At 54.0% G+C, this 11,502-nt stretch overlaps 2 protein-coding genes across 4 annotated transcripts in view; one reads left to right on the forward strand and one right to left on the reverse strand.

The window, feature by feature from the left end:
* The first annotated feature begins 1,771 nt into the window (after window positions 1-1,771).
* Window positions 1,772-4,179, forward strand: RPL29 (ribosomal protein L29). Of its 2 annotated transcripts, none has more exons than XM_012735019.1 (4): window positions 1,772-1,868; window positions 2,294-2,338; window positions 2,647-2,711; window positions 3,642-4,179. In XM_012735019.1, the coding sequence occupies exons 2-4, from the start codon at window positions 2,302-2,304 to the stop codon at window positions 4,059-4,061; spliced, it is 522 nt and encodes a 173-aa protein (XP_012590473.1). In that variant the 5' UTR covers window positions 1,772-1,868; window positions 2,294-2,301; the 3' UTR covers window positions 4,062-4,179. The 2 variants fall into 2 exon arrangements, with proteins under 2 accessions (XP_012590473.1, XP_004676630.2); XM_004676573.2 differs by lacking the exon at window positions 1,772-1,868 and adding an exon at window positions 1,937-2,078.
* A 2,058-nt stretch (window positions 4,180-6,237) lies between these two features.
* Window positions 6,238-11,502, reverse strand: part of ACY1 (aminoacylase 1) — a 5,998-nt gene continuing 733 nt past the window's right edge. The window contains exons 1-15 of one of the 2 annotated variants that reach the window (XM_012720549.1): window positions 11,348-11,452; window positions 10,844-10,962; window positions 10,109-10,173; window positions 9,915-10,019; window positions 9,443-9,537; window positions 8,760-8,836; window positions 8,590-8,679; window positions 8,433-8,489; window positions 8,041-8,114; window positions 7,908-7,957; window positions 7,654-7,798; window positions 7,482-7,550; window positions 6,771-6,850; window positions 6,598-6,658; window positions 6,238-6,519 (exon numbers count right to left, since the gene is read on the reverse strand). In XM_012720549.1, coding sequence (XP_012576003.1) covers window positions 6,355-6,519; window positions 6,598-6,658; window positions 6,771-6,850; window positions 7,482-7,550; window positions 7,654-7,798; window positions 7,908-7,957; window positions 8,041-8,114; window positions 8,433-8,489; window positions 8,590-8,679; window positions 8,760-8,836; window positions 9,443-9,537; window positions 9,915-10,019; window positions 10,109-10,173; window positions 10,844-10,937 — 1,227 coding nt within the window. In that variant the 5' untranslated portion in view covers window positions 10,938-10,962; window positions 11,348-11,452 and the 3' untranslated portion in view covers window positions 6,238-6,354. Of the gene's footprint in view, window positions 6,520-6,597; window positions 6,659-6,770; window positions 6,851-7,481; window positions 7,551-7,653; window positions 7,799-7,907; window positions 7,958-8,040; window positions 8,115-8,432; window positions 8,490-8,589; window positions 8,680-8,759; window positions 8,837-9,442; window positions 9,538-9,914; window positions 10,020-10,108; window positions 10,174-10,843; window positions 10,963-11,347; window positions 11,453-11,502 lie in introns of those variants that run through there. The other variant, XM_012720550.1, reaches the window with a different exon arrangement.

Raw genomic sequence — 11,502 nt, forward strand, 5'->3', positions numbered from 1 at the left:
AACTTCTTCTTTTTTTTTTAAAGATTTATTTTTATTTATTCATACAGAAATGGGGTACAGGCCAGAGATGCGGAGGGTGAGAGGATTCACCAGGAACAGAGTTGGGAGCAGAACAGGCAGATTGACGAAGTACACTGCTGAGGGGAGCAGCGGGCGGGTCAGGAGAGGTCTGCCACGCCATGTGGTCACCTCCTGGGCAGGCAGGAATCGAACTCATGTGGAATTGGATTAAGCTTCTTAGTGAGTGCTTTAACCTGCTGCGCCACCAGGGAGGGCCAGGTTAACTTCTTAACCTTTGTGCCCAAAACTTCTTTGAATCTAGTGATGCTTTAAAAAAACAAATTTATTTATGCATACAAGAACTGGGTACAGGCCAGAGGTATGGTGGGCAAGAGAATTCACCAGAGACAGAGTGGGGAACAGAACAGGCAGATCTACTGAAAGACACTGCTGAGGGGCACAAAGGTGCCTCTGCTCACTTTTTAGGAGCTGTAGGAGCTACTGCCCAGCTGGGAAGCCACATGGTGGGCAGCCTATTTAAAGTTATCACTGTCCCCTTCTGCGGCTTCTGCCTTGTTTTGCTTCTCTTTCTCAAGGATGCAGCAGTCTTCTCTGTCCCGGCCTCTGGCTTGACCTCTCCCATGCCCTGGGCTGAGGCCCTGACTACAGACAGGTATCCTCCCATAGCCCACATCCTGCACTCCCTGCCTCAGCCCATTAGTTCCCACTAGTTCTTGACTGTTAGCACAGTTAAGGACTTTTCTCCTATGGAGACACCTTCCTCTCTGGCCTCAAATGTGTAACTTTAGGTAAACTGTCAGCCTCTGGGTCTGCTCTTCATTCTCTTAACTTCACCTGCCAAAAGGTTTCACTCTCCTTTCTTAGGAATGCTTTGGTAGAGTCACCTGCATGTCCCGCTTCCATAGCCTCCTTTCCCCTCTAGCCCCCAACTTTGTGCAACATGCTTCTGTCACTCCATGAACCTGCCTTGCCAAGAAATGTCCACTTAACAGACATTTACAAAGCTCCTGTTTCTACATCAAATATGTCAAACAATGGGGAAATGAAGGTGACCAAATCAGTTCTGAACTCATGGCCTTTGTGCCAAAAGACATGTACACAAGCATAATTAAAGTCTGGGAAAGAAGACAACCGAATGAAGGATACCTAGTAACTGAAGAAATGGGGCAAAGGGTCTCTGTTTCAGAAGCTGTCCTCTGCCAAGAAAGCACAACTCCCAAAATGCAGGGCGACGGTCCAGGAAGAGGGGCTAGTTCTCCACCTGCACCGCTGCCACTCGGGTCCAGGGTCATCCCTCTCCCGGGTCGTTCTGCAACAGCCTCCTCACAGCTCTCCTTCCACCACTCAGCCCCTTACAGTCCATCCTCCACGCAGTAGCCAAGAGTAGGACTTAAGAACACAGATCTCCTGTCAGTTCCTGCCTAATGCATCTTTCAAGGACTCCCTTTACCTTCAGGTCTTTTAGTTAGTTTAGGAACACAAGAGCCTGCTCCAGGAGAACAAGAGGAGTACAGGATCTAACTGTGCTGCCCTGGTGTGAAGGGACCTGACTCCAGAAACCAGAGTGAGGCAGCAACAACCTATGCCTCAACGAAGGGCCACTCCTCTTTGGGCGCTGGGGTTAGATAGGGACAGACTAAAAAGTGGCGGGGGTGGAGCCAGGCGCTCCACCTCGCCTTCCGGTGCGGCTTGTGCCCTCCCCGGCTTCGGTTTCGGAACCTTTCTTCCTGGAACTGGGGGAAGCTTTTCCAGTTGTACCTTCCGGCCTCGCCAACCCAATTTCCCGTGCGGCACCGCGGTGGTTCTTTCTCTTCCGGCTCAAGGCGCCTGGGGAGCCGCGGGCTTCGGTGAGTGCTGGCCGCGCGGCATCCGAAGCCATCCGCTGCTCGCGGACGGCGGCCGGGCGCCAGCCGCAGGGAGGGCAGGGAGAGCGGCTGTGTAGCTATGGGGAACGGAAGCCTCGCGCCAGGGGTGGTGTTCTTGGGTTCTCAAGGGATGGATGAGAGGGGAGCTCGAATTTGGAGGGAGATTGCAACCTTGCGGCTGGGTGTGTCTGTGTGAGCAGGTTTATTTTGGACCTAACAGTTTGGGAGGTGGGGTGGGGTTCGTTGTCGGTTGGGGCTGACTGAGTCGAGGTGCGGGTGGAGACCCTAGAACCAAGACATTCGTTGCTACTGCCTCGCCCTGGTTTCTGGAGTCACGTCTTTCCAGATCAGGGCAGCACAATTAGGTCCTCTGCAAGACCGCAGCCCATATCTCCACTCTTCTCCAGGTGCAGACATGGCCAAGTCCAAGAACCACACCACGCACAACCAGTGTAAGTTTCCCAGGCTGGTCATCCATCTCTCGCCCCAGATCCTGGCAAGCATTAGGGATACTGGAGCAAGTTAGAGGGTACATTGTGCCATGGGGTCTGGGACTGATTTTGGTTTCAACCAGTACTGCCTTTGGGATTATGGATTTTTCAGGCAGGAGTCCATTTGAAATGCCGACTCAGCCTTGCTTGCAGTGATAGTGGGGTTCCCTGGTGGGCCCTGAGAAGTAATGGGGTTCCTGGGTTTGTCGGCTGTGATGCTGGGTGGTTTTGTTATAATGGATTTCATTCTTTAATTATTTTCCCCACAGCCCGAAAATGGCACAGAAATGGCATCAAGAAACCCCGATCCCAAAGATACGAATCTCTTAAGGGGGTGAGTGTGTGCACTGAGTCGTGCAGTATGTGGCTGTTTGGTTCTTGTAGCACAGTAAAGACCTTACATGTAGCTTTTCTGGCTTCGGCTGAAAAACTGATGTTTACTGTCTCACTTCTTCCCTGGACTACCAAAGCCTGCAATTTCTGTATCTGCCCACTATTAATCTTTACTAGATCCATAATAAAACTTGGCCTTCCCCTGTCTGGGGTATAACTCCCTGGTCAGAATGTAACCTGCCTTCTGAGGTTCTTTGTGAGCCTTCCATTCTGCACTGACTGGTCATATGGCTTTGATATAACGAGTGCTTGGTGGGGGCCAGCTTCCCTTCTTGTGCCAAGTAGTTCTGAGGACTAGCTGAGACAGGCTGATGCTGTGGGGTCAGAGATCTGAACGCTGTCATGTCTAGCCTCCATATTTTTGATCTGATCTGTGAGTGAGTCATTAATCTTGGAGCCTTCATTTCCCCATCTTGATCTCTTTATTCTTATTTACTGTGAATCTGTTGCCCCAGGCTTGGTACTCAACACCTTGGGGGGAAAGGTTAGGAATGGTCCTGAGAGGGTTGGGAGAGGTGAACTGAAGCCTCGCAGTGGGAAGTTAAAGCCCTGTGACCCTGACACAGGGTCGCTTTAATTTTTGCATTATTTCATTGCTCTGTCGTGATTGGGCATGTAGGTCTGAAAATGTTGTCCATATGTAGTATAACCGGGGTGAGGCATTGACTTTGGGGTGGTGACAACACATTTCTCTTCAGATAAGTTGCTATGGGTTAAAGCTCTTTCAGCATTTAAGATTGACGAATGGTAGGTGTGAGCTCCTAATTAACTTTGATTGGGGCCCAAGTTTCCTGGGTATCGCTTTGGAGGGGGCACCTGGAGTGACTTGGACTGCTGCACTTAAAGCCACCTGTGTCTTCCTGCCTTTCAGGTGGATCCCAAGTTCCTGAGGAACATGCGCTTTGCCAAGAAGCATAACAAGAAGGGCCTGAAGAAGATGCAGGCCAACAATGCCAAGGCCATGAGTGCACGTGCTGAGGCTATCAAGGCCCTTGTGAAGACCAAGACGGTCAGGGCTAACATCCCAAAGGGCAACAGCCGCAAGCTCAGCCGACTTGCCTACATTGCGCACCCCAAGCTTGGGAAACATGCACGAGCCCGCATCGCCAAGGGTCTCCGGCTAGCCCGGCCAAAGACCAAGGCTCAAACCCAGGCCAAGGATGCGGCCGCAGCCCAGGTTCCCAAAGGAACACAGGCTGCCAAAGGTACACAGGCTGCCAAAGGTACACAGGCTGCCAAAGGTGCCCAGGCCGCCAAAGGTGCCCAGGCCCCCACAAAGGCTCAAGAATAGAGGACCCTATCTGCCCATGTGAGGACAGAAGGACTGGTGTCACCCCCGGGCTGCTGTCTACAGGGCACTGGTGTCTTCCTGTGCTGTTTGTACAAATAAATCTGAGGCAGAACTATCAGCCTGTGTCTGATCCCTGGGCTGGGGCTAGGGTTCATGCCATCATTTTGTGTGGGAAAACTGAGTATTCCCTGGAAGGTAGAGTTGAGTAGGCGGGCTGGAGCCTGGAGTGCAAGAGGGACCTAGTAAATGAGAAATGGTTGGGGGGCTCTTGAGGATCTGGCGCATTGCTTACTGGACTGGGTTCACTGCTGAGGAAGAATAGCCTCCTTTGGTCTTGAAGCCTATCCAGAGGAAAGGAAGGGGCCCTTCAGTTCCGTGCTTTGAGCAGAGATAGTCTAGACTTAGTCTATTCTTAGTGTACCTGGCCAGCAGCCACTGCTCTGGGCGGTTCAGATCCCCCAAGTGCTAGGGAACCTGGAAGGCCAGGGCAGTGGTGGCAATGCTGTAATGAAAGTCACCTGACCAGGCTTCTGTCCCCTGGATCAGCTGCTTCCCCGTAGTCATTCCTCAGCCAGTGAAGTGAGTAGCTAGCACAGTGCTAACAGGCGCTTGTGGAGCACTACTTGTCATTCTCCATGGTCTCCCAGTCTGACCTGGTATAGCAGGTCCTCAACATTTCAGTGTCAGCTAGAAGTTGCAATTTCCATGCATCTACCAGAGATGTCAAGTGAGGACTTAGTTTTACAGGTAAGCTAGAAAAAGGTAGCCATAGAGCCAGGTAGTCTAAATAGGACTCCAAGGGGTTTTGTAGGCCCAAACAGGGCTGGGCCTCAAGTTTTGGGTGTAATCCTGGTATGCTTTGGGTGGCCAGTTACTCAGAGGTGTCAGCTGGGACAGGGACAGTTTTTATGTTCTGAAGTTGGCTTGACTGAGCCAATCTCATCAGGTTGGTTTCCAAAACAGGAAGTGGGAACAGCAAGACCCCCCTACTCATCCTACTTCAATCTTGGGACAACCCAGGTGTCAGGCTTCAGCTAGGCTTTGAAGGTCCAGCCAGCTAGCTTGCCTTAATGCTTCCAGCCACCATACAGCCTGTCCCATGTAGGAAGCACAAATCCCTGATTTTGAATCTCAACTTCATTACCACCTAGCTTTGGGCAAGCTATTCTGGCAGAGCGTTTGAAAGGCTTAAGAGCGAGGGCCCTCCCTGGTGGCACGGGGTTAAAGCGCAGCACTGTGAAGCTATTGCAGCCACTGCAGCAAGAGTTAGATGTCTGGGATGTGACCCACACGTGCAGCAGACCTCTCAAGCTTGTCCACTCCCTTCGGTGTATTTCAATCTGCCCGTTCTGCTTCTTATCCCCCTGCACCTCTGGCCTGTACCCAGTTCTTGTATGAATAAATACATTTTTTTTTTGAAGGATTCATGCCGAAATCTATCAAAAGGAAGGGGAAGCTGGCCAAAGGCCTGGCCCCCTTTCTACTCTATGAGCAGAGGGATTAACACTTTCAAGAGTACCCTGCAGGCCACAGAGCCAGGCTCTGCCCTTTCTTGATGTCCATAGCTAGGAATATCAAAAACTAGCCTCCCTATTGGCCATGGGAGGTCAGAACAGGGTCAGCAGATCACCTAGAGGAGCAGGCTCAGCACCCAGGGCCCCTAGCTGACTCCACTGCAGGGACAGCAGGACTAACTGAAGCCAACTTGGCCACACCACACACTGACATGTGGCCCTGGCCAAGGTGCTGGAGACAAAGATCTGACCTGGCCAGGGCTCTCAACACTAAAGCAGAGGCCACACTTTCCCCTTTAAACCCTGGGGGTCTTGATTAGCTACCTACTGTTCAGGCCTGCCCCACATTTGGAAGGTCTCAGCTGGCCTTCGGGTCCTACCTAAGATGGTGAGTATGCTTAGTGTCCCCCTTAGTGGCAATGGTACCCCTTATCTCACAAGTCAAATACAGGTATGGTGGCCACTGAGAATAGAAACTGTGGCACCTTTTGTCCAGGGTGTGTCTTGTTGGATACACACAGCTGGCATGGATGATATGCTGAGACAAGTGCCACAGAATAGCAAGCACAGGGTGTTGGGAAGTGCCCAGAGCCAGGCTGTTCCCTCATCTGAAATGGGCATTTCCCATGAGAAATGAGAGTCCCTGCTTCATGAACATCCTCGTGAGTACTTCAGAGGTGTCCCCTGTCCACACAGACTTTATTGTTGGACAGTGGGGGAGAGAGGGGTCTTTGGCACTGGTCAGGGTGGTAGCTCAGGGGTGGGGGGGAGCATGGTGCTCACTTATCACTGGGGAGGGCAGGGACGCTGGCCAGGGCAGGCAGTAGCCGTGTGTATATGTCAATCCCACGGAGGAATACAGCCTCGTGCAGCCGCTCGTCATGGTCATGCAGCAGCACAGGTGTGCGGTTCATGGGTGAGAAGCCCAGTGCCGGGATCCCCACCTGCAGGCAGTGGGACCATTAGGAGTTAGGCCAGCCTCTGGGATCACCCCACTCCCAACCTGCAAGCGGCTGGCTCACCGCGCGGATATATCGGCTGTCTGTGGCAGCAGGGAAGATCTTCGGTTCTAGAGTGAGGTTCCTGCAGGAGGAAGAGCCTGGTGAGGGGGAGGAAGGGAGCGAGGGCAAGCAAGGGAGGACTGAACGCACAGAGGAGAGAGGGAAGGGGAGCGGAGGGCTGCCCGTGTGCTCACATGTCCTTGCAGACCCCACTGAATGCTGCCCACCAGGGGTCTGAGTCTTCGGTAGATGTCATTCGGGGTTCTGTCCACTTCTGCGGGGAGGGGAAGGATGTCAGAGTCAGGACAAGGGCCGGGCATCTTGCTCTGGACTGGCACAGGGCACACCCACCTATCACCCACCTCCCCACCCAGACACCCAGCTGACCAGTCCAGCCATAGGCCCTCTTTCAATCCCCCGGGTCAGCTGACCAATCCAGCCACAGTCCCTCAAAGTCCCCTGGGTCAGGGGCCTTCCCATGCTTCCATCTACTACCCATCCTTCAGATCCTAACCCAAGGATGCCTTCCTTCAGCTAGGTCTCCCAGCTGTCTGGAACTGTTAAATATTCCAATTACAGGTTCTCAGAGGAGGTCCCACACTTTCCTGGTCCACGTGTTCATACTTACATAAAGGTAATATATAAATATTTGATTAATGTCTATTCCCCATTCATGCTGAAGGGACTAAGAGAGCAAGAACGGTGACCACATTTGCTCCCTACAGCGTGCCCCAGCACCCAACGGTCACACCCGTAATACCTGTTGGCATGTAAAATGTGTCTCTCGTGGCCCGAGACATGCCTAGACACGCCCACAGAGAGGTGCACTGAACACATATCCCCCAGTGGCATATACTTGGGGAGCCCAGGCTCCTCTGCAACCCCTCTTGATTCCCCATCGGTACCTGAACAAACTCGAAGGTGACCCCCTCGCCAGCTGCCTGGCACCAGCTGTGCAGCTGCTCCTCAAAAGCCTGCAAGGAGGGAGATGAACTGACCCCTCAGGCGCTCCCCAAGGCTCGAGGGCAGGGCTGAGAACTGGGGCTCCTTCCTCCAAACCCCAGGGGAAGGTGGCACCTTCAAGTCCACATCGGGTGCCACACGGAAGTCAAAGCTGGCGCTCATAGTGGCAGGTACCACGTTATAGGCCACGCCACCTTCCAGCTTAGTCAGGTTCACACAGGTCACAGCCCCCTCTGTCAAGTGGGGGTTTGACTGCAGCCTGAGGCAGGGGGCAGGGACAGCAAGAGAGAACAGATAAAAAAGGGTGGTCAGTCCCCACCCCACCCTGACCTGGTTTCCAGAGCCCGGCCCCTCCCAGAATGCCTCACCTCTGCTTCTCCTTCTCTCGGAATGCCATGATGGAGCTCACAACCTTGTGCTAGGAAAGTGAGAGGTCAGATGTGAGACTGGCCCACGATGGAGCCTCTACAACTCCCCAACTCCCCCCGGCAAGCCAAGTACCAGCTTCTCCGCGGCAGTGTCCTCGATGAAGCGTGAACCATGGCCTGGATTCCCAGTGCTGGTAACCCGCACCCCTGGGAGATGTGGGGGAAGAGAGGGTCTTCAGCAAGGTAGGGGGTGGGAATGCAATCACCTCTGGGGTGGTCTGGTCTTCGCCTCATTCAAAGCACCTCTCCCAGAATGCATAGCACAGAGCTGGTTTCTGCTTAGCATTAGGATTTCTCCTCTTTAGCTGAAGAAGGTGAAGCCTGGGTGGGAGAGGACTGGGAGGCAGAGACTGGGTTCAAGATGCACTCGGGCCCCAACTTGTCATATGACCCTTGGCAGGCCCCAGCCCCACTGTCCTAGTCTCCCATCTGCACAGTAGCAACCACCCCCCAGCCCATACGCACACCAGGGGCTCCGCTCGCTGTAAAAGACAGTAAAGGCATCAGTGGGGTTGGCCAAACCTGAGGAGGGAAAGGGGGTTCGGAGAGTGAGGTGGCCCAAATCCCAACAGCAGCTTCCTCAACTCCTGCCTGCTGCTCAGGGTTCTGCGCCTCTGCTCACCCTCATCCAGGGCAAAGCCAGCCCTCAGGGCCTGGAACTCGGGTCGCTGCACAAATAGCTCCATGCCTTGGTGACCCCCAACCTCCTCATCTGCAAAAGCAGTGGGGACATGAGATGAGGGGACCACACGTGCCCATCCTTAAAGGTGTTCCTTCCCAAGCCTCTCCTACCTGGCACAAAGGTCATGTGGATAGTTCTGGGGAAATGGTGGCCCTCAGCCTTCAGCCTCCTCACAGCTTCCAGGTATCTGAGGGTCAGTGAGAGAGTGTAAGCCAGGTGCGGGGGGAGCCACCAGATGCCAGAGCAGGAAGAATGGAGCCCTGGCCATGGGCCATCCTCTGCCACAACATGGCAGGGGCTCCAGAAAGTCTCTGTCCCTCTCTGGGCCTCAGGCTCCCCACCTATGCAATGGTCACAATAGAAAATCCTGCCAAGGAAGCAGGGTGGGGGTGTCAAAATGTGGAGGGTTTGCCTCATTACAATTGAAAAAGCAACATGGGTCACCATCAGCTCTATTGAAGCCATCTGAAAAAAATTGACCAGGGTTTTGCTCTTGTGACGCCTGTTCAAACCAACATCATTTGATCCAGAAACACAATATGGTCTCAGTAAGAGCCACCAGTGTTTCTGCCAGTACTTGAAGGATTTAAGCTTCACTAAATTGACTAAGTGAACTTCCTTCAATAGGTCATTCGAGATCTCTAGCTTATGACAGAAACAAAGCTAGGTCTGTACATAAATTTTTTTAAATACTTAAAAAATAAATTCCTTGATCTCGAGATTATCCAGTCACACCCCAGATCCCAGGTCTCCAGTGGGACATTATGGCGGACTGGAGCTGAAGGACACTCACTGGATGCTGACACACTTCATGTCCTGGGCACCCCTGGCATAGATGTAGCCCTCAGCATCCTTGACGGCCTCAAAGGGGTCATGGCTCCAGTGTTCCTGTGGACAGGGATGGGAAGAGGAACCCAAGCCCAAATTTCATGAATAATCCACTTTGGTCAACTGTGGCCCACCCCTAGGAGCCCACTGTAAGGCAGGGGTGACTGGTGGGTGGTGAAGGGGTCAGAAGTGTGCTGAGAGGTTAACTGATTGCCACCCCTCAACTCTGCCTCCCACCTCCACTCCCGCCAGCATTAGGATCCACTCTCAAAGCTCAGGGCCTCAAGTAGCTGTTGAGCAAGGCTGTCCAGTAGAGTAACACTGTAAGATGTTGAGGGGAGGTGACAGGACCAGCACTGTGGGTTCCCGGAGGTTGAAAGGGGTCTGCATCGTCTTTGTCCCTAAGGACTGCACCATTTCCTGTCCACCCCCAGTACCTTGAAGACTGGTACCACATCCGTGTGGGAGTTGAGCAAAAGGGACGATAGTCTAGGGTTGGTGCCTGGCCAGGTCAGCACGGTCACCACATGGCCAGGCGCCACCTGGAAGGGTCAGGAAGTGGGGTAGTCAGTACAGGGTGAAGAGGTACCCCACGCCCACTTCCCTTCCCCACTCAGGACCCCAGGCTCACCTCTACTTTCTGACAGCTCAGGCCCAGCTGGCAGGCTCTCTCCTCAAGAAAGGCCACAGCTGCCCCTGTGGGGACAGAGAGTCTTGAGGCTGCTTCTGGCTACTCATGCCTTCCACTGGTCCAGATAGGACAGGGAAGGGTGTACATCCAAAGAGGGGAGGAGAGCCCCAAATGGACTGTTGCCTCTTTAACACAATTCTACATCCCTCAAAGACTATTGCACTTGTATCTCCAAAAAAGATTTTTGTCAGTGACCTTTGTGGAAGGCCAGGTGGGAATTTCAGGCTTCGAAGCCTGTGTTGTTATTATCATCTATAAAGATGGGACAACTGGGGCCAGGAGAACAGGAGACTGACCTAAGGGCTCCCAGCAGGTAATTCACTTACCAGGGGTCTGGACCCAAGCACACAATTCCCAAAGGGCTGTGGCCTCTGTCCAACCCAACAGGCTTCTAGAAACTTCTTGTGGTTGCCCCAGGCTCCCTTCTAGCTTTCCCCTTCCTCAAGCCCTGGGAAGTGAGATGAAGTTGATCCTAAACTAACAGAGGAGCAGCAAAGCCTCCCGGGGAACAGGTTGCTCCCCGCCTGGAGGGGCTGCCGAGCAGTCTGCTGACTTAGGGAGAGGCTAGAGAGGTCGAAGATTCCTCTGAGACAAGGCGTGGAGCTGACCAGGAGCAGAGCTTGGTTTAGTCCCCACCCTGTCATCCCCACCACAGCCCTGAACGGGCGTTCTCACCGTAGTCCGGCTGGGGTTGCACGGTGCGGATGCGCAGGTACTGGCGGAAGAGCGTCACGGACGGGTGCTCAGCCTCGCGCCCCTTGCTGGTCATGGCTGCGCGCGGTGGGCTTTGTGGGCTATGGGAAAAGCGAGTGCTGCCCATCCTCCCCAGCTGCTGGGACCAGTGGCCTCCCCCTGCAAACAGCTCCTCCCCCCGGCGGTTCCCCGGACGTCCCGCAGAGGGGATACCCCCAGTTAGAGCTTTGCTGTTTCTGCTGCTGCACTGGCCGCTTTCCACGCGTTTCTTTCTTTATTCCTCCAAAGAACCCAATAAAGTGCATGCCTCCGATTGCCCGCTTTACAGGGAAGAAGGCTGAGGTTCAGGGCCGGCTGGAGTAACTTGAGACAGGTTGGAACCCAGACACTGTCCATCTCTCCAACCTCCTTAAAAAAATTTCTCCCCAGTGCTCGGATTTCTTGCCAGGGAGCCCAGACCCTCCAGCCCTCTCCAGATCCCCCCACCTCGCTCTCTACAGGTCTCGGGCACGCGCTCGCCTCTCAGCGCCTGCCGCGGACTGTGGCCGGGACAGAGGGTTCGGTGAGGTCGCAGACTCGGGACCGCCCCGGTCCGCCCACCACGCGGCGGGGCCGCGATCTCGAGGCGGGGCCGGAGCCTG

The sequence above is a fragment of the Condylura cristata genome, unplaced genomic scaffold (assembly GCF_000260355.1).
Source record: "Condylura cristata isolate star-nosed mole 26May11 unplaced genomic scaffold, ConCri1.0 scaffold00004, whole genome shotgun sequence".
Classification (NCBI taxonomy): Eukaryota; Metazoa; Chordata; class Mammalia; order Eulipotyphla; family Talpidae; genus Condylura; species Condylura cristata.

What these genes read in the sequence shown, in the direction of transcription:
- RPL29 (XM_004676573.2), top strand. Translation starts at nt 2,021, where the DNA reads ATGAGAGGGGAGCTCGAATTTGGAGGGAGATTGCAACCTTGCGGCTGG. An exon ending in TTGCGGCTGGGTGTGTCTGT is followed by an intron (nt 2,079 to 2,293) that starts GTGAGCAGGTTT and finishes ACTCTTCTCCAG; the next exon opens with GTGCAGACATGGCCAAGTCC. An exon ending in GATACGAATCTCTTAAGGGG is followed by an intron (nt 2,712 to 3,641) that starts GTGAGTGTGTGC and finishes CCTGCCTTTCAG; the next exon opens with GTGGATCCCAAGTTCCTGAG.